Genomic DNA, 20,427 nt, shown 5'->3' on the forward strand with positions numbered 1-20,427 from the left:
GAAAAGAGTAGGGGACCTTCCCGGTGTGAGTGGTTCAAACTTTACAGTCTGGTCTCAGGTTTGACATCTTTGAAGAGGTGATTATCCGGATTGACATTCCTTCCACTAATGTGGTCAATCTTCATAAATAAATAAAAAAATAAATATTTGATACTGCCTTGCCAACATGGTACCGCATTGCCTATTTGATACTGTCTTGCCAATTTGATACTGCCTTGCTACCATCAAAAGATATATATGCTTGGACATTATCAATGAATATATCTTGCCTGTGTGCTTGATTGAAATATGAGCGTCTGGGTTTTACAAAGATACGATATAAAATCAAAAAGCATTGCTTTTCCACAAGGAGACAAGCTATTGCTTTGAATAAAAAAACCCGACAGTTTCATAGTTTTTTTCGGGTCCACACGGACACCATGGTGAGTGCCAGCTTGATAACATTAGAAGCATTTCGGATAAGGAAAATTTATTGCCCTTCTCAACATGTACGCATGTACAATCTTTGTGCTGAGCTGAAGGAGCATACATCTTCCTCTGGCTGCTTCTGCGTTTGGATGATAAACACAACTTGTGAGAAGAGTTAGTCAGGAATTGCTGCGACGCTTTTGTCTGTGTAAAGTCCCTTTAAAACCCGCACTTCTGCAGTAGAATGATAAAACGAAACTTGCAAAATGAATGGCTGACAACTAGCGCGATACATTTGTCAGTTTTAAGTCCGTTTTTACAGACTGTTTTGTCCCAAGCAAACTGGGAATGCCAGCACTTGCCGAGATAAGTAACAGCGTTCAAAGCTTAGCCAGACGTCATTTATCACTGGACATTGACGTTAACCATAGGATCTCAACGGGGGACTTTTGTACCTAGTCTTGTAGTAAAACGTATGTTGACAGCCATGACAAAACTAGAAATGTTTCTTTTACTAGGATATACGATCAGAGAATTGGGTGGCTTTCCTATACTGTATTTATCTTTAACGAATCTTTATTGACGCCCATTTACACTGCTTTTTCTTTCAGATAGTGTCAGATGCCGCTACTCAGTCCATGTATCAGTCCATGTCTTGTGTTTGTGTCCAAGTATACAATCTGCTACTTAAAGACATGTAATAAATGACAAGAGATAACGCTTAATAGACTCTTTGATGATGAGGCCTTGGGGTTTTGAGAAAATATGCGACGTATTTTGACATTAATTATGTCGGGAACTAGCTGTGGGCTCGTGTGGCGTAACGACTCTACTCGGAACCAAGAGGTCCCGGGTTCGAGTCCTGACATGCCACAGATCTTGTGCCCTTGGGAAAGGTACTTTACACGACTTTCCTCACTTTGCTCAGGTGAAAATTAGTATTGTCCCCTGTGTTGGTGGCAGCATTAATTTAAGTTGAAACAAAAATTGAGTGTGCCGTCACCACACCTTGTGATTACATGTGTTGGAATCTTAAAAAAAAACTAGATTTTGCCATTAACTGTAGCAATTTTCTCAGTGATATTGCAAATTACTAATTAACTTAATTGAAACACTCGTACCTTACAACATTAATTACAACGCAAATCACATGTTAGATGAGTATGAGCTTTTTATCATAGAACACAAAATGATTGTGTTTCGATAGTCATCGCAGATATGATGCCTTTATTAGCATAATTAGCTATTGAGGTATTAAGTAAAATATAATATGTTTTCAGTACAGCAATCTGTATATCATAAATATGCAATCAAAATCTTCTGTCACATACATTTGCATCAACTAATGATTTGGGATAAAATTAGAATTAAACTTTTAGCCTCCTTTCTAATACCTCTTATACTAATGTACATCGCGACCTACGTTTTTCAATGAATTTTATTTTTCACAAAAAGTTGTCATTATTGAGTACTTAGTCTTAGAAATTCAATATTTCCTTGAACTAAGAATGGTCATATACACGTACAGAAAAAGACAACTTGCTCTTTGGAAAGGTAGCTACTGAATTGATAGTAGACAGATGTCTTGTTCTTTTAGTTAGTATACACTGCTTAAAGGGGCATTACGTAACATTTTTGCACCAAAAAAGAAAAAAAATGTTTTTTTTTTCTTAATTCTTTGTGTTATTGTAATTTCACAGTTCCACTTTTCAACATATTTTGGCAATTGTCTCACATTTGTGACATTTATGCATGGTTGGCGCTAAAACAGCCCACACGAGGCGCACTCAGTTTGTGGTGCCACCACAAAATACCAGAGTGTAAACAAACATGGCTGACAGCTGTGTTTTGAACTTTATAACACACTTCTAAGGCGCCATACTTTGAGTAGGGCTGATTGATTCAACTTGCTTTGTAAAGAAATGAAGAAGAAATTTAAATTTTTGCGTCGTCCAAATGTTACATAATGCAGCTTTAAAGAAAGTATGTTTTTATGGCACCATGTGTAATATTTCATGCCCTCATATATCATATAACTAGCTGCTCCTCTGGGAAATCTTCTAAAGAGGTTTTTCTTATTAACGTTCTGTGAGACAACGAGGTGTGTAGTGATTAAGCGCCCCTTTCTGGGTTGATGTATCAATCACCATGCTTATAAAACCTCCGTCGTATTGAAGAAGTCAGCACCAGTTGTCACATTATTGAACACATAATAGAATGAAATATGGAATGTACCAAATATGATGTTATACGTAACAAGCTATTTACATTTCTCGAATCAAGTACAACAGATTTCAAGAGTCTCGGTGTTGTAGACAGATTTGAATATATCTTTACATGTAATGGTCCCACAACGCAGGTAGATATATAAAGGACTGCTTTGTTATTAGAAAAAATACCGAAACTTGTGATTAGTCCACTCGATTGTAACACTTTATCAAAGACTTGTGCTATCCCTTATTATTTGAATAATTATGATATAGATATGGTAGGTTTTATTCGACATTAGGTCTTACTCAACACATTTATTTTATTGTTCGTTACTCTCTTTAAGCAGTTTGCCATACATTGTACCATGTGCAATTGTTGTGCAATAAAGTTCTTTCATAATGCAGTTTCAAAAATTCTCTTTCAATAATCACAATATTATCAAGACAGTTGATTTCACACCTTGTTAACATTCTGGACAAATATTCTGGATTGACTAAATGAGATATGAAAATGTTTATGTACTACATACATGTAGTAAAGGGATATGATTTGACAAGACGGATATAGGGATGGGGGTGGCGAAGTTATAGCCATGTATTTAGCGTAAGGCCAGAGCACGTAAATTTTATGGATGTCATCTTCCACAGATTCCAAATCTGACGCGAGCGGGCGAAAAAAAAACAAGGCAGGCCGAAAAAAACAAGATTCCTACAATTTATAATTTTGACTCAATCATTGTACAAATGGTTTTGATTCAGTGGGAACATCACATATACACAGCCAACATCACATATCACTGCATCAAAGTAAGAAACAAAACATTTAATCAGAGCCTTGTCTTGTCTCCTCTCTTCATAGTTTGAACAGACATATTTGCCCATTTTCGGCCTGTAGACCACTGTCAGAAGGCGACAAAATTTCGTGTTTTTTTTACCAAATCAGGCGAAAATTAATGCCTGCGCTGATGTCATCCATAGAAATTACTTGCTGTGGCCTAATCGTAAAATAAATGACTGGTTGTCTTTTGCTCGTGAACGCAGAACGCTACAGGCTATACTGCTATACAGTTGCCTGGCCTGTGATAAGAGAACAGAACATTATAAAGTACAGACGATATCAAACAGAAAGAGGTGTTTAAACTGTAATATCACTCCCCCGCAGCTATCAATGGCCTAGTTTTACATTGAGAATCACATAATGGGATGAAATACACGAAGAATGTAGATTTGATCACTCTACAAATGGAGCACAAAACATAAAATATTGTGCACTTTGGTCAAGGTGCTTGTTGAGAAATATCATAGTTTACTGGAAAATGCCACGTATATACAACCTTCAAATCTTCCACTGGGGAACATTTGTAAAGTTTTCATATTCTTCTTGTTCCATATATATATATATATATATATATATGATGTTGCAAAACTTTGTAAAAGTTAAAGCGCGTCCGACTGCCTTCGCTTGAGTTCATCTTGCTTTCTTTGTTTGTTTATAATGTATGCGTCACTAACATATCATTCCTGTACAGATATGTGACATGATAGCACTTTTCTTGTCTGACAAAAGACAATTCACGGTCACAGTTAGTTCATATATATACACGAATATATGCAGGGTTACTATCAGTGGTTACTGTAGCTAATACGTTTTGTTTCTATAATAAGATCAAATCGAATGTGGGGAGATTGCCTAAAAGACGTAAGCGTTCATTTATTACCTTCGCCAAGAATTTCATACTTATGGTATTTGAAAGTTCATTGAAGGTGAACATCATTTAAACATAATGTATTCAAATTAGGACCTCATTTGCATAATTTATGGCAAAATGCTAGAATGGCATTGTTTGTTAATATAAGACTGCTTTTGGTTGAGAATATGGTAAACTGATATAATTCATGAAAATGAGGATCCTATTTTCACAATCAGGGGAATAATCTATAATTTGTCAGCCATAAAGATTAACATCGTTTGGCGAAGGTATGAGATCTGGGAACTCTAGTTTGCTATGTAGAGGGCAGTTATCCAATACTCCAATGCTATTACTCAATGTAATAGGCGAGCCAGTAGACGACATTGAAGATGCCGAAGGTGAATGGAAACATGGCGCGGGACAGTCTGTCGATGTTGCTGACGTTGTCCTCGGACTCTGCTCGGTACAGGATGTTGTTTCTCATGCACTTCACCACCTGTGGCCACCAGCGGCCCCGGAACACACTGCAACATCCGGTCTTCTCCTTCACTTCGGCTCCTCCCTTTCCGTTTCCGGCGGAAGTGCCCTGCTGCTGAATAACAAGGTATACAAAAACAAAAACAAAGTATATTCAACAATCATTCAATTTCACAATGGAATGTCACTTATTACGCGAAGGAATAAGGGGCAAGATTTTATGCTGTTATCTGAAGTCCTAGGACACCAACTATCAAAATCACGTGCACCTCCCAACCTCCATGAAACCGTCGCACTCGGACAAACATACAAACAAACCCACAGCCAAAAGAATACGCGGAGGTAAATATGAGTTTGAGTTCATTAGGATACACATTTAGCATACATGACAGTGGCTTTTTTTATATTCCAACATGCAATCACAAGACGTGGTGACGGCACACTCAAGCAAATTTTTTCAACTTATATTAATGCCACCACCAACACAGGGACAGTACAATGCTCATTTTCACCTGAGCGAAGTGAGAAAAGTCGTGTAAAGTGCCTTGCCCAGGGGCACAAGATCGGTGGCATGTCAGGACTCGAACCCGTGGCTTCTTGGTTCCGAGTCGAGCACTCTGCCGCTACGCCACACGCGACCCCATAGAAGCTTTTCTTCCTGTGGTCCGTTATATCACCTTGACAACTAGATATAAGTACATAAACAGTAGAGCCATACCTCATTATCATAATCCTCGTTTTCGTCCTGCGAGTTGCGGATTGGCGGAGGCGAGGGCTTCCTCATGGAGAAGTAGTTGACGCATGCGTACTCCACCTGCACATTAAGCATTACACAATAAGCATCAATTAATACATCAATTAATAATATTACAATATACAGTTAACCAAAAAAGCAACTATGTACTAAATGACCTCTCAGACATTGATGCTTGTTGTGTAATTTACTATTAATTCATGCTTAATGAGTGATTTACTATGTAGATAAGATAAGTTTTATTGATAGCAGTTAAACGTGTATGTAAATAATAGTTAATGTATTTTATGTAAAGGACTCCAGGAAGAATAGCGATGTTTCATCACTAATGGAGCTTCCTAAATAAATAAACAAACAAACAAACAAACCAGGGAGGCGAAGACGAAGGCGAAGCAGACAGCGATGAACCAGTCCATGGCGTTCGCGTAGGACACTTTGGGCAGGGAGTGCCGCGCACTGGTGCTCAGGGTCGTCATCGTCAGCACTGTCGTAATACCTACAGGTGTCGTAAAATCAGAACATTAGCATTAGCATTTTTTATGAATGAATGAATGGCGACCTGGAGAATGAATGGAGACAACATCTAACAAACAAACAACTCTATGGCTCTCTCCCGCCCATTTCATCTGTAGTCTGACGACGTAGACTTGCCCTGACAGGGCATGTTGTTCGTAGTAACGAACCAGCTGGTAGACTAGTATAGTGGCTTAATACTGGGAGACGTAGAGTGGGACGTCCTTATGCTACACTTTTGTCCATGTTAGAGAGAGACACTGGTCTCGCAGGGACTGCATTAGTGTCCGCTATGAGAGATAGGACATACTGGAGTAACTTTATCAAGTGTGCCTCACCGGATTAGTATAATCCGGAGACATGATGATGATGAATGGCGACCTTTATTGCACATTTTTGCCACACTGGGCTAAGTACAGTTCAAAACAAAACATGATGAAAAGATATATACAAAATAAAACTAGCTATTATTACATACATTGAATTTCTCGCTTTTCAGTTATAGTAGAGGTACAAAGAAACAGATATGTTTTTCAATGGAAGGTTTGTCAAGTCGCATTAGGAATATGAGTTTTTCTGCAGTGCTCAAGTGTATGAAGTAAGTACTATACAGATCATTTCTCTCTTTACTATATAATCTACTTCTATAACAAAGTGATACACTTCCTCTATTCTATTCAAATTACATTTACATAAAATGATGGGAAAACTGCTACACTAGAGCAAGTATGCACTAGGCTTGTGCAACACAAAAGAGTAAGTTCGGGCGGCGGAAATTAGTATATTGATTATTTAGGACAGGTCTTGACTTAAGGTCTCTGACCCTGTAGGTAAACGACCTGTAATGACCTGACTAATCATTCCTGTCCGGTCTAGAAAATCTGTTATATCAAATACCTGGTGAGAGATCTGCCTAACAGCACCTCCCATTACAAGTGGGGTTTCTCTCTCTTGGCTTGGCTTGTGGGGTTTAGAGTTGCAATATTTGTCAATGGTCAATGTTCTTAATGAAACTGAGCTAAACGGTGTCCTGGTCAGAATGCTACCACGCAGCTTAATGTGATGTCTCCATCAAGAGGCCTTATTGACATCAAAACCTCAATTATTTTGTAATTTACGTCTTTGAAATGCATGCCAAAACAATAATAAGGAACAAATTGCAAAGGGGCCTATTCTGGGGGCTACCCTATTCTGTCCATCCGCAGCCTCTGTGCAAGTACGAGTACCAGTACAAACTCCAAGAGGACCTCCTTTAAAGTAACAAGACCTCTACCTTACTGAGAGTGTTTTGGGAGGTACTTTCATTTGAGTAGTCCATATGTATATCAAATCTAAGCTTTCCTGCCATCTATTTGGTTAGTTGTCTTTTAGTTTACTTTTTGTGGGAACAACATTACTTCCCTGCAGCAATTTTGAGAGTTCGAAGATGAATCGGTACTCTAACTGATAGCAATCGAAAGGAGTAGACCAACAATAACCCGTACATTAAGTGAAAGACTACTGTCTGATAGATCCCCTAGTGAAATGTGATATGATATCACATTAGTTGAAAATACAACTCTGCGGCACAAATGCTATTTTTCAAGGATTCCGGCTGGAGCTCTGAAGTTCGTGCTGTGTATCGCTAAATTTGATCTAGTTAATGGTGCAGAACAAAACGCAGCTCAAGTGTGCTACAGACGATGAGGCAGCTTCCAAGAAGGCCTATCTTCCATCGGTACTAATAAACTATGGGCGACATAAAATAATGTTATCAGTTGTTTCTACAATTAGTTCTGGGAACAGATCTCAATCAGATTACCCCAAACTGCGCAGTCAAATGAAACGCTTAAATCCTCTCGCTCTATCAAGTCTTTCTTCGGCTCCTTCTTCAAGGCGAAGGTTATAAAGATAGCTGAAGTCAGTTTTGGGGGAGACTTCGGTTCATAACTTGTAGATAAAATTGAGCTTTCTTTTGTGCACAACAATGAAACTCAACAAATGCACGTTTGGATTCTGTTAAAGTTGCATTATGTGACGTTAGGACGATACAAAAATAAACTTTCTGGCTACTTCATTACAAAGTAAGTTGAATCGGCCCTACTGTACCGCAAATAGGAATTGAAAATGCCATTTAGGGAGTGAAGATGCAAACAAATGACACCGTACGAATGTGTTGTAAGACTAAACCATGTAAACCATGTATGTTTACTTTCTGATAGTTTGTTGTGGCACCACAAACTGAGTGCGCCTCACGTGGGCTTTTATTAGCGCCAACGATAGATGTCAGATATGCTCAAAAGTACTTTGCGTTCACATGAAGATTTTTCAATTGAAATATCTCAATGTTCGGTGCAAAACCGTTACATTTTATGCCCCTTTTAGATTTAGATATTTAAATTCGCGAGTTAGAAGCAAGTGATTAAGTAGACTACATGTACATGACGCCAACTTTGTTTGAAATTTGTCCTGTAAGCAGACCATCGATTTCTGAATCTGACAACACCTTCATCCAGTAACACTGACAATTCAGATTAACCCTCAGGTCTGACATCCATTTATAAACTGGGTCATCTTTCAAATAGCTTTCCGAAAGTTTCGAAAATACATATAAGGTTGTAATTGTATCTCCAACGTTGTGATGCTTGAAGTTTGACATACTATCAAAAGTCACTGGTAATCTAATTTTTAAAAAAATACATAGAACTTTTAACTGTTACTGTTTGGCAACCAGCTATGGAACCGTGTTAATTCGAGTGTGCTTGCCAAATGTTGGGTGGCATATAATAATTGTTTTCGGATACTTCTTTAAGTTTCCAAGATGGTGCAGTGCAAGTACTATGCTTGTTCACCAAACTACTGACACATTTGATGCCAGACGCAGAAAATTATGCTACTCCTTTGTTGACAGGCTAAACAAAACCGAAAACAGCATAATACATTGTCTTCTGATGTCAGATCATTTGTCAGTACAGAAATTCCTTTTTTAAAAATGTATATAATATGCAGTATGTATAGTTTGTGTTTCTATGTTTGTACCGTTGTTTGCTATGGGCGAAATACCTGAAATAAAGACATTCATTCATTCATTCATTCATTCATTAACCAGAAAGAAATTCAAAAGACATCCCCTGGCTGGCCCCTTGTTTTTGATAAATGTCCTGCAGTTAAAAGATCATGTAAGGATTAGGGATGACTGATACAATGGACGAACTAGGTTGCTAAAAAACCTTTTAGTCGGTCTTCTCTCACACACCTTACTTAACCACTAAACCACACAGGGAATTCATGTTCCACTTTGTGTCTACCTTTGCTTGCGGACAAGGTTCAATGATGACCTGATAGCATCGCGTAATGGGTAGGAGCGTTTCAAAAGCCTTTGATTTTTCTCCATATATGGTCTTTAGAAGCATTTATGTCTGTATACCACTAATCGTTGTGAGGTCTCTAACCAGGAGGTCTTGCAAGAAAACTACTTAGCGGATGATCTATGCCCACAGACAGTCGACCTGTAAGATTAGTGTTGATGTTTTACCTAAGGCAACCCTGGCTGGAGTAGATTCCTTGTTGATCCAGAAGGAGACCCAGGACAGCACCACAATCAGGATACAGGGGAGGTAGGTCTGGATCAGAAAGTACCCCATGTTTCTCTTCAGATAGAAGTCTACGGTCATGATGATGTACTGTCCTGTAGAAAATATTCAAATCAATCAATCAATGAATGAATCAATCAATTTCTTCAATCAAACCAAATCGTCCAAAAGCAGGAAATGCTGATGCACCCCTGAATTGTGTATTCAATTTTTACAATTGGTTAAAAAAAAAGAAGACAAGAACACAGAAACACACTATATACAAATATGTACATGTACAAACACCATTCAATCTACAACAGGAAATGGCAGACATGGGGTTTCAGTATCAACCATTGTCACTGTCATTGTAAAGTCTTACTGCACAATGTAAAAAAAAGACTGTTCAACCAACACGTCGATGGAGGTTAGATATCCAGGTAATACCACACGCCAAAAAGCAGTTACTCAAGCAACTGGATATGATTCTGGAAACGGTCAGACGTTTCAGGTAGCATCTACTACCTTTCGTTAGTGACTGAAATGGCAAAAGTCAGTCACTGACGAAGCAAACAGTTTATCCTGTACAGTTTGGTGACTTTTGCTCACCGTGTTTTTTTAAAGAATCTGTCTTCGATTCCTAAAGTTAACAAAGCTGTTTGGTTTGCCTTTCTGACTGGGATCATATCACAATTAATTTATGGATCTAATATTCCATGGGTCACACAAAGTACTCCATAATGGTGACATGTCTGCCTCCGCCAATAAGGCTTTAAGACCAGGTCAGCAGAAGCTCGTTTGTCACGCATGGCTTTTATGTATGAGTCTGGTCACTGGAAACGGTTAGCCTCCATAGCATGTCAAAAACTGGAGGTTTTGGGGGTCTTCATGGTCTTTGGGAGCTTTTATGTGCTATTTTCTGATTGCATATAGACAACATAGCCGGCCTGGTTGAATTACCCCCGTTAGAAAACAGCCGAAGACTACCAAACCCCCAGTTCTATAAGCCTGCTACGAAGGCTAGGAAACGGTTTGGTCCTTCTTCTGATCTACATTTTTGCTAGCCTCCGTAGCAGGCTTATAGAACTGGGGGTTTGGTGGTCTTCGGCTGTTTTCTGATTGGCCCAGTTTAAAAAACGGGGGTAATTCAACCAGACCGGCTATGTTGTCTATATGCAGTCAGAAAATAGCACATAAAAGCTCTCAAAGACCATGGAGACCCCCAAATCCCCCAGTTTTTGGCATGCTATGGAGGCTACATTTTTGCCACTTTTGCCATCACTACACAATTGGTTGAAATATTCCAACATTTCATGACTAGTCATGGTGACAGCACACTCAAGTTATATCAACTTTGTTTTATGCCGCCAACAACGCAGAGGACAAATGCAGGACAGGGCAATACTCATTTTCACTTGAGTCAAGTGAGGAAAGTCGTGTGAAGTGCCTTTCCCAAGGGCATAAAATAGGTGCCATGACAGGACTCGAACTCGGGACCTCTCGGTCCTACCGAGACGAGCACTCTGCCGTTACACCACACGACCCCACAAAATCTTTAATTTTTCCAACTTGTCAAATATAGACGATTCTTCGCTGAAAAGCAATCGTCCAATCTGACGTCTAGTGAAAAGAAAAGTTTCTTGATAAATGCGTTCCTCATTGGAAATGGATGGAGTTCAACATTCCAGCCCCCCCTTCCCTTACTAGGTCGGCTAAGATAAGAAGTTTGCTCAATAAAAGGTCTCGGAAATAATTGCTAATGCCGATAAAGTATGACACCTGTGGATTGGGTCTGTTCGATACCGAATGGCTGTCAATCCGTGGTGCTTGTTTAATTTCACAGTAGGTGGATTAATATTGAAGACTTCGAGAAAGCAGTGGCCTCACCCATCCATCTCAGGTAGACGTAGGCGTTGTGTGTGTGTAATGTATTGTCGATGTGACACGGGCGTTGCAATTGGACACAGAAGCGCGCAGAAAAGGGGTTTGAGTTCGCCTCATCAGGCACGGTTTGTTTTTCCGTGACCCGTGACACGGCTGCCTCTCGGGAGCACCTGCGCTCCAGGGCCGCTTTCGTCTCGCGTGTACACGGTGCACCGGTCCCGCAGTCTCCACGTCTCTTCAAGCGGAGTGCCATCCTGACCTCGCTTATTACATAATGTAGCAGTACATTATTGTACAGTCTCAACGGAGCGAAAAATTTTTTCCTAGCTACTACCGATCATATTAAATGAAACGTTTATGCAACGCTATTGTACACTTCAAATGATGCAGTGTTTCGATTGTGTAGTATTCTCGCACTTACTAGTATGACGGAAAACTGACGGAATGACGGAAAATAGTCTCAGTCCTATGACACACAAATAATGTACTGTTTTGATAAATGTACATTCGCGCACTTGAATTTATCCAACGCTCTAGTACACAGGGGTTACACAGGCCGTCCAAAAACTGCGTCAATTCTAACACATCAAATTATGCATTGTTGGTATCTTCACATTTTGTTGTAGCTACATAATCACAATGTTGATACGAGTATATCATAACTCCAGCCTGGGTACACAAAAATATTGGTATAAAATTATCTGATTTTACTCATATCGCACATAGATTGACAATCTACAACCATCCCTCAACAGAGACGGGGGGCGCCACAGACTTTCTGCAACCTATAATCCACTGCTCACGAAGTCATGTGTGTTATCTGTGTGACATCCCGGAAGCGGTGGATTGTTCATTCCTTGAAAAAGACTGGAGTTGTACAGTCGAAAATTTGGGTTAGTCCAATTTCTTGTGTTGGAAATTACATTTAATATTGATTCATATATATTGACGACCTTCACAAAAAAAGTTGTTTTGGCATTTTCAGTCGCGGTACATGCGATGAAGGATAGGCTGATCACATGGCAACGGCTGGTGGGTCTGCCTTTCCTGATGGAAAGATTCGTCCATCACCAGACTGGCTCAAGGAAATGCGATACAGAACAACCTTCAATTGGCTTGGGACTATTTTTAGTGTTCTTTATGGAGCAAGCATGTAATTTCGCCATGCAAAATATGAGATACATGTACGGGTTTATCTGCCGGATTCATCAATGCGTGTCCATCTATAAGGAAAGATTCGTCCACCAGTCTGGCTCAAGGAAATGCGATATAGAACAACCTTCAATTGGCTTGGGACTATTTTTAGTGTTCTGTATGGAGCAAGCATGTAACTTCTCCATGCAAAATATGAGCTACATGTACGGTTTTACCTGCCAGATTCACCAATGTGTGTCCATCTATAAGGGTGAAGGACGACACATGTCGTCACTGTTATAATACCGGATGGAAGTAAGACCTATGGATATTCAAATATTGACGGCAATGCTTGAAGCTAGATGACGGACGTCCATCAACTGGAGTTAGTGTGTATTAGTGGCTCAGTCCCTTCGTTGCTTCACCGGGTTCTGAAGACGTCAAACTTGCTAGGTTAGAAACTCCAGGGGATCAGTGGATGGCGCTGGGCTGCATGTATGATTGATACGGTTTTAAAACTGCATACCTGATTCCTCATAAAACTGGGGTCTCAGGAGAAAGGTGCCATTACCAAGATAGGGTTCTGGAAATCCCCCGGCCGAGACCGATGTGTGCTGTGTGGCCTGACACATGCCGCTCTGGACCGTCTAACGACCAGGGAAATCACGGCAAGACTTTTAGATAATCGGTCACAACTGAGACACTACCATTTGGCGAGGTTTTTTTTTAAACGATATTGTTGGACTTCTGTACGTGCCAAAGAAAGAAATGCCACAGATATGTCATTTGAAGTCAGAAAGTAAGTCATAGACCAGTCACACACATGGCTACATGTATTCCATTGACAGGGAAAAGATATCTAGTCTAAAAAGATGTAACATAATTTTTATAGTTCATCCAAAAATTCAGCGATATTGTATTGGACTTCTGTACGTGCCAAAGAAAGAAATGCCACAGATATGTCAGGAAGTAAGTCTTAGACCTTTTACACACGTATGGCTACACGTATGCAATTGACAGAGAAAATATGTCTAGTTTGAAAGATATAGCCTCTACCAGGCTTCGGGAGGCGGCTGCAAAGAGTAGAAATCAGCCAAATAGAGAGATAACATGCCGGGGGAGTTGGTCTGCTGGCAATCTGTTCTCTCCAGAAGACCAACTCCTTTGGCATGCTATCTCTCTATCTAGCCGATTTCTACTCTTTACAGCTGCCTCGCGAAGCCTGGTCGAGGCTAGTAGCATACTCCATCCAGAAAAATCAGCGATCTAACTTTCTTCCCATTGTGCATCCGGATTTTCAAAGCACCAACAGAGATACTGTTAAAATCGCAACACCATTCGAATCGAGGGAGACGAATCTAAGTATACTATATAAATACCGAAACTTGTGATTAGCCCACTGGATTGTAACACTTTATCAAAGACTTGTGCTAGCCCTTATTGTTTGAATAGATAAGATATGTTAGGTTTTATTCGACATTAGGTCTTATCCAACATTTATTTTATTGTTTGTTACTCTCTTTATGTAGTTTGCCATACATTGTACCTTGTGCAATTGTCGTGGAATAAAGTTCTTCATGTAAACCATTCTATTAGACTTGTCTACTCCCTTTAATTACTAAATCCATTAACGTGCTCGTTAAACCTTTGAAACTTTACTGTGTGTTCTATAACTATGCCTTTGAAGTATGCAGCACAGTCCCTTTGCGGAAAAGCCCAAGTCTCTGGCGCCACACGGTGCATCTGTACCGGCTCAGATAAATGTGCATCCCGTGAAGACCGTAACTGGCTCATGCCTTTAGCAACTCTGTAGGGAGGCAGATGCTGTGTCAATATCAGTCTCGTAATGTGGAGATGCATCAGTTATCTCTTTTTCTTACTTCACTGGTATGTTTTTAACATTTCACTCCGTCTTATCTTCATCTCAGGCTATTTGTAAACCCGTAACTGAAAAAAAAACTGGCAACGTCACATCATGATTTGTCCAGAAATGATGATATATATATACATGCACGCCGGATACCCGTGACAGCAAACCTACAGATAATACTTTTATGGGAATATTGAAACATCAACAGATTAATGTTGATGATTTTTTTTCTTTATCGAAAAATAATTTACTTTGGCAAGTTGCAAGTCTTGATTCTGGGTTCTAATTTCAGACAACATCACAAAAAACATGGGAAACAGATGAGTACATGCTGTATCATCCAAGCCTCAAGGTAACCATTAACTAGAGTTCTTGTCTTTATTACTGCTGGCATTATCCTGTGCCAGAACCTCCCGCGGCGTGCGCGGCTGTAATATCTGTCAGACTTCCTCCTGCATGAAGAGATAATAAAGCATTGTTATCTGCTCAGCCCAGGCAATCATACGCATTGCCCCCTGGGAGTCTGAGTCAGGGGGACATCGGAGGCTACGGTAACTCCAGCAAGGGTTTTCCAGTACCGATCCTGGGCGGACTAGTGTAGCGTCCACCAGGCCTTTCTACGGGATCCTGGGCGGACTAGTGTAGCCTCCACCAGGCCTTTCTATGGGATCCTGGGCGGACTAGTGTAGCCTCTACCAGGCCTTTCTACGGGATCCTGGGCGGACTAGTGTAGCCTCCACCAGGCCTTTCTGCGGGATCCTGGGCGGACTAGTGTAGCCTCCACCAGGCTTTCAGCTTACCGTCCGTTAAAAAATTGTTAATTTATTACTACAGATCTCGCTCAAACGACATTTTTTTAACCGACAACTTATGTACCTGGACCACTACCTGTCGATGCCATAACTGTTAGCGATTTGATTACTCATTTGTTTGTTATCATCATTTTAAATTGTTGCTTGTTTGTTTGTTTGTTTGTTTTTGTTTCTATGTTTCTAGAGGAGTCGGCCTAGTAGAGGAACTCTATGTTCCTGTTGCCGGCTCCTCTCAGAATTTTAATTTCTGTAAAGCTGAATAAATAAATAAAATTTGTACGGGAAAACGGATCGTAGAATTCGGCAAATTACAAAAAAGACAGTAAAATTGGCCAAGGGAGTCCGGCCGCGGGGAGGTAGTTTCTTTCCCTCCTCCGCGGCCCAGTCAAACCTACAAGGCGGCCAAACTCCCCCGGCAAATATTCTCCTATATATAGCCAGCGTAGTTAGTCTGGTAGCGACTAGGACTAGTGGGGGGTACTCGAGTAAAAGGAAGAGATGTACGAGCAGCAACTTCACTCTTAAGACAAAATACTGTCAGGAATGATTTTGAAGAGAAAAAATAAATGAATAAAAATGTGGCGATCGGGCACCCTATTCCTTTCTTCGGGCACATTTTTAGGACAGTCGTAATGAAGAATGCTGAAGGTCCAGTACATTTCAGGACTTCGCTGTACATCACATATACCCTCACATGATAGGCATTGCTAGCATCTTCGTTATTAACTTTTAAAAATCTACGTACAAGATCAGAATGATATTTTTTTACAATCATTTATTGACAAAAACGCCCTGGATTTGCAATAAAATTCACACGCGACAGTGTAAAAAATGCCCTAACTGCAAGGAAAATTCTAACTTTTAAGTTTAAGTCTTTTGGATAGTCTTTTTGATAGAATAGACTATGCCGCTTTCAATTTTTCATCCAGTTAATGATCCATCTATATCCAGAGTGAGTGTTCTCTGACCGTCCCTGAGCTGAATTCGTCAACACGGGCTGTTCCTAATCATGATGAACAGCCACACTAAATGTGGTTCGTGGGGGAAATATCCTTCCGCCTATTTATCTACGGCGGAGGAATTATGAGTCCAGGACGGTGCCATTATTGGCATTAATGACCAGAAGGTTGCTTGTGCCACGGAGGTGACCCCTGGTGAGCCTTAATAGTGACTAGTGGGCAGTCCGCCGCCGTACAACTTCAGCGCGACGCAGCTGCACTCAACGGCCATGAAATTGGACTGTTGATGGCTCCGCCCACTTTGTCAATGGGCGGAGTCAAGGGGAGAGAGAAAATCAAATTCCTGAGCGATGACCTCATTCCGGATCCTTGGCATTTTGCCTGGCGGTGGAGAAAATTTTGTCCACCGGTTCGCACACTTTATTCTTTTCTCGAATGATTCGGGCTAGCGCGCACGGGCGCTCACTCCAGATCACCCGTTACCGTAAGCCAATTAACCCGGTTAGTAACACGTGTCAGCCGGCTAATTTTGTCAACGATTTAGATACATGTATCCCGACCTCTTTGTTATTCTTAAAGGATTTTTACACCTTGTGCACAATTTGAGAATAGAATTATTGCCATGATAAGAGACATGCATTGTACGTCTACTTCTAAGGCATAGTTCGTATTTCCCCAGAACTATCGTAGACTGGAACTCGTTGCCACCGAGCACAGTTGGGGCATCATCACTAAAAAGCTTTAAACAACTTCTGCAATTAAATGTGCAAAGATTAAGTGTTCGGTGTCATATAGCTAGATGCCACCGCGCCGCGTGCCTGCGAAGCTGGTGTGTTACGCCGAAGGGCGGTTATACCGGCTATACTGATACAGATACAGAAGGCAACCAAACGGTTCAGGACAGAACAAAATAACAAAAAAACAAACAACAACTGATCCACCGTCGTTCGTCATATTTTCCCTACCAGATTTGGATATTTTCAGCTCCTTCCCAGCTTCATGTTTTTGCAGCTCGTACTGGTTCAGGCGCTGGTCTTCGTCACTGATGCTGACGGAGTTCTTGTAGTCGTCTTCGTACTTCCAGTGGAACTCTATCTCATCCTTAGGGTAGCCATCTTCCAAGGTTCAAGAATTGCAAAACAAAGAGAATATACATTAAGATCTTTACGCGTGCTTAAATATTATTTTTAAGCTAGCTTTAGTTTGTGCGTAAAGTGTTTAATGGCACTCTTTTAAGCAACATTTAAGCACCGTAAAGTAAGCTTAAATCTTAATATTTACGCTACATTTAAGTGTCTTAAAGTGTCCTTAAATGTAGTGATTTAAGCTAGCTTAATTCATCCGTAAAGGTACTAAATTGCACTCATTTATGCAACTTTTAGTTCCTAGATAACATAATATGTCACTGTATCTAGATAAGTGGTGTGTCCTAAAGCATTGCCTGACCAGACGGAACAGTAAAAGAAAGTGGCAAGCCAAAATGTCCAATATAGATTATCTATGTATGTCATCACAAGCTTAGTCATAGCATTGATTTTTTCGCCTTGGCGAGACCAGTAGGTGGTCGTAACTCACCTCGCCTCATCATTTTGATCACACGCCAGGGACCTGGAATGCGATATTGTGTCCTTAACTGCCTTTCGTCAATACAGAACGACTTCCAACTTCAAAGGACAACACATTTGTACAGTTACGATTGTAATGATCTGTTTCAGCAGTAGCAGCCAGAGGGAGACATTGTCAATGACTTAGGGAGGCCAAAGTAAAAAGTTCCAAGGAAGCATTTTTGAAATGACATTACATAAGAATTAAGAATTGCTGACCATTGAAACGCCATACACTGTTAGAACGTGCTACAAAGTACAGTCAGTGAAAATTTCAGTGTCAAACCTTGTCGGGAAGTTGAATTTTATTGCTTGTGAAAATGGAAAAAAATTACAAAAATCGGCTGTTAGATTGAAGACCTGGTAAAACGCCAATTCTGTCCCCTTGCGTGGCATTACATGTTCAGCAACACATTTGTTTTTAATGTTCCCTTTTTCCTTCACCTGCACCCGAACACTCTCATCTCTGGTGACCAATTAGTAAAGTTAGAAAAGATACTTAAACGCGCCCCCATGCCGTCAAAACTCATCAAAAGTTCTCAGAAGTTATGTTTTAGTCTACTAATGACAGAAAGCTAGTCTAAGTCCTGCTGTTTATACATATAAGACCCCACCACCCACGCAACTGTAAATGTATAATTCAGTGTCGTCCTTGTGTCCTTCCCAGAGGTAGACCGTAGTATGGGGAAGATATTGATGAGTGGTTAGGCCCGTCCCACGCCTATTCAGCCTATTTCCCTAACGGTCGGTATTAAATTCCCCCGTAATTGTTACTGCAACAATGTCAAGGCACGGAATTAGAGTTGATAGATGGATCCCACTGATGAGTAGCCCCCCAATACCAGAGCAAAATCTCATTAAAACTGCCCCCGGTTCGGAGACCATTGATTGATTAGCTCTGTGGCTGTTCCATCATTGCTGTAACATCACGAGTAACGCTCATTATGGAGGTGATTGACGTGCAGTAATGATCATTAGGTAAGCAGGGACGTTAATCTGTACATCTAATGTACGGCCATTCCTGCAGCATGCATACACTACCAAAAATGCTTTTTCTTGTTACCTCCATGAAAAATGGAGGTATTGTTTTTGGCGTGTTTGTGTGTGTGTCTGTGTGTGTGTCTGTGTGTTCGTGTTTCCGCACATTTGTAGTCAGCATAACTTCATAACGCCTTTATGGATTGTGATGATATTTGGTATACTGGTAGGTTTTAGGAAGATAAAGGTCAAGGTCAAATATGGGCCTCCTGGTGAATGACCTTGGTACTGCAGCAGAACTTCCGGTTTTGTATCTTTTGTCTTGTTTTTCTTGTTTTTCCTGGTACAAAGAGAATGTATCTTGTAGCAAGAAAATTATTCTTTGAACAAGAAATTAAAGAATCCGCGTAGCAAGAAAATTCAAGAAACACATGTGTAGATAGTAGAAATATTTTCTTTCTTACGAAAAAAAGAAGAATAGAATTCCTTGTGTAAGAATCAACATACAAAATCTTTGAAGAATGTTTCTTGAATTTTCTTGAAAATCCCAACTGGCAAGAAAATATTTCTCAACATAAGAAAAAAAATAAAAACTAGAATTCCGAGATCTCATACCTCCATGAAATATGATCTTGATATGTAAATGTAAATTTCTTCTTTAATTGTGCAAATGACCTCTGCATTAACATGATATATGCATCGTGATGTATGTTAACTTTTGATTAACTTACAGATGTCCCAAGTATGACCTTCTCATCATTCACCATTACGAAATTATAGAAGTTTCGCATTAATTATTCAAATTAGGTCATCATTTGCATAATTAGTATCTGTTGAAGTTCCACCTGCCATAGGTTACATACATTACATGTATGTAAGTAGTATAATGTAAAACACTGTAATTATAGAATTTCCTCATTAATTATGCCAATTAAGTCCTCATTTGCATAATTTGCATTTAATTATGTACATCTCTCTCTCTCAGCTACCTACACACCAAAAGTAATGAAAATATGTTGTTCCTGTCTGGACTTTTCGCATTAATTATGCAAATTAGGTCATCATTTGCATAATTAGTATCTGTTGAAGTTCCACCTGCCATAGGTTACATACATTACATGTATGTAAGTAGTATAATGTAAAACACTGTAATTATAGAATTTCCTCATTAATTACGCAAATTAAGTCCTCATTTGCATAATTTGCATTTAATTATGTACATCTCTCTCTCAGCTACCTACACACCAAAAATAATGAAAATATGTTGTTCCTGTCTGGACTTATTGGCTTTTAAACATTTTGCCAGAAAGTGCCCTGCAGTTCCAGAACAAGCCGCTAGGAGGCCCAAACTCATATGACTTCTTCCCAAGCACGAGAGCTACCTTCCATCAAAATTTCATGACCCTAGCATGTCCAGATCGCGAAATATCAAAACCGGAAGTTGCGCTGCAGTACCAAGGGAAGCCACTAGGGGGACCAAAATCTAATCATTTCCAGTTTTCGTCACACCCTACCAACACACCAAGTATGAAACCAATCCATCCAGGCGTTCTTGAGTTATCTTGTTGACCAACAGACGGAC

At 40.0% G+C, this 20,427-nt stretch overlaps 1 protein-coding gene across 1 annotated transcript in view; it reads right to left on the reverse strand.

Moving 5' to 3' along the window:
* Positions 1-4,550: 4,550 nt before the first annotated feature.
* Positions 4,551-20,427, reverse strand: part of LOC109487608 (gamma-aminobutyric acid receptor subunit alpha-6-like) — a 40,986-nt gene continuing 25,109 nt past the window's right edge. The window contains exons 6-10 of the mRNA XM_019791612.1: positions 17,229-17,378; positions 9,568-9,720; positions 5,909-6,036; positions 5,505-5,600; positions 4,551-4,901 (exon numbers count right to left, since the gene is read on the reverse strand). Coding sequence (XP_019647171.1) covers positions 4,659-4,901; positions 5,505-5,600; positions 5,909-6,036; positions 9,568-9,720; positions 17,229-17,378 — 770 coding nt within the window. The 3' untranslated portion in view covers positions 4,551-4,658. The remainder of the gene's footprint in view (positions 4,902-5,504; positions 5,601-5,908; positions 6,037-9,567; positions 9,721-17,228; positions 17,379-20,427) is intronic.

The sequence above is a fragment of the Branchiostoma belcheri genome, unplaced genomic scaffold, assembly GCF_001625305.1.
Source record: "Branchiostoma belcheri isolate BF01 breed outbred unplaced genomic scaffold, Haploidv18h27 scaffold9, whole genome shotgun sequence".
NCBI classification, from domain to species: Eukaryota; Metazoa; Chordata; class Leptocardii; order Amphioxiformes; family Branchiostomatidae; genus Branchiostoma; species Branchiostoma belcheri.